The sequence below is a fragment of the Phaethon lepturus genome, unplaced genomic scaffold, assembly GCF_000687285.1.
Source record: "Phaethon lepturus isolate BGI_N335 unplaced genomic scaffold, ASM68728v1 scaffold56344, whole genome shotgun sequence".
Lineage (NCBI taxonomy): Eukaryota > Metazoa > Chordata > Aves > Phaethontiformes > Phaethontidae > Phaethon > Phaethon lepturus.
This window is the reverse complement of record NW_010538088.1, coordinates 2468-3477: the sequence shown is the minus strand read 5'-3', so window position 1 is coordinate 3477 and position 1010 is coordinate 2468. Positions and strand designations below refer to the sequence as shown.

Sequence of the window (1010 nt, the reverse complement as noted above, 5' to 3'; positions counted from 1 at the left end):
CATTCCTGGACTAATCCTTGTTTAATAATCTTTGCGATCTCTTGTGGAGTGCTGGTCTCATCTCCTTCCAGAGTGACATCCCTCCTCACCAGGCTTGCACCCGGAGGTGAAAGCTGGGCCACCAGACGGTAGAAAAGAGGCCTTTGCCTCAGTCTCACAGTAAGGAACTTGGCCAGCCTCCCCAGCTTTCTTCAACAGGGCAACACTGAGTATGTGTGAATCAGGAACCAAGACATTAAGAGCTGCAGACATGTAAGTTCATCTTGGCCTCCCTGTGGAAAACTACGACAGGGTTTTGAGGGAACTCGAGAGGAGAAGTAGAGGTAGCAGCTTCGCTCTTCACGCCGCTGGCAAACACATCGTGGGGCCAGAGGGGAGTATCGCATTATCAGGCTGCAGCTACAACAGCCTCCAAATAGCTTCAGTTGCTATTTTGACAGTGAACAATTGCTAACATAATAGAAGAAAGCTGTGTTAAATAAATATTCCCCACGTGGAAAGGTACCCAGGCTAGGAAAGAAGTTCCAGAGATGTCCCCTCTTCTGTGACGCGCCGTTTCAGGACTGGCACACAGGGTGGTGTGACGGGGATGGGGCCGTGGCACCAGGTGACACAGCACTGTAAGATATGCTTCACCCCCAGTGCAAACCTGAGCACCCATCACGTCTCCCAGACCCTTGGTCTGGTTGCCACAGAGTATGCAGAAACCCATGAGACAGCCTGACTGTAGGCAGCCAGCTACACGTCAGGTATTGATTCAGTTTATATCCCCTATACAACTTTAATCACAATGCCAATAGAGGGAAGCACCATCATCTGCCCTGTCACTTAGATTTCCAACTATGCAAGAACAATCATCTAAAACCAAGCCCAGGAACAGCTGCTAGCTCAAACTGCTCCACCACACCAGCTCTGGTGTTCCACTCCCTCTTCTACCTCACTCCGACCTTCAGAGTGGCAGGTACTGCCAAGCACCACCGACCTTGACTGAGCCAAGTCACTGTTGCTGG

The 1010-nt window shown here is 50.8% G+C and overlaps 1 protein-coding gene across 1 annotated transcript in view; it reads right to left on the bottom strand.

Moving 5' to 3' along the window:
* The window catches only part of LOC104620439 (NIPA-like protein 2), a 12813-nt gene extending 12427 nt beyond the window's left edge, over positions 1 to 386 (bottom strand). The window contains exon 1 of the mRNA XM_010286658.1: positions 207 to 386. Coding sequence (XP_010284960.1) covers positions 207 to 386 — 180 coding nt within the window. The remainder of the gene's footprint in view (positions 1 to 206) is intronic.
* Positions 387 to 1010: the final 624 nt, after the last annotated feature.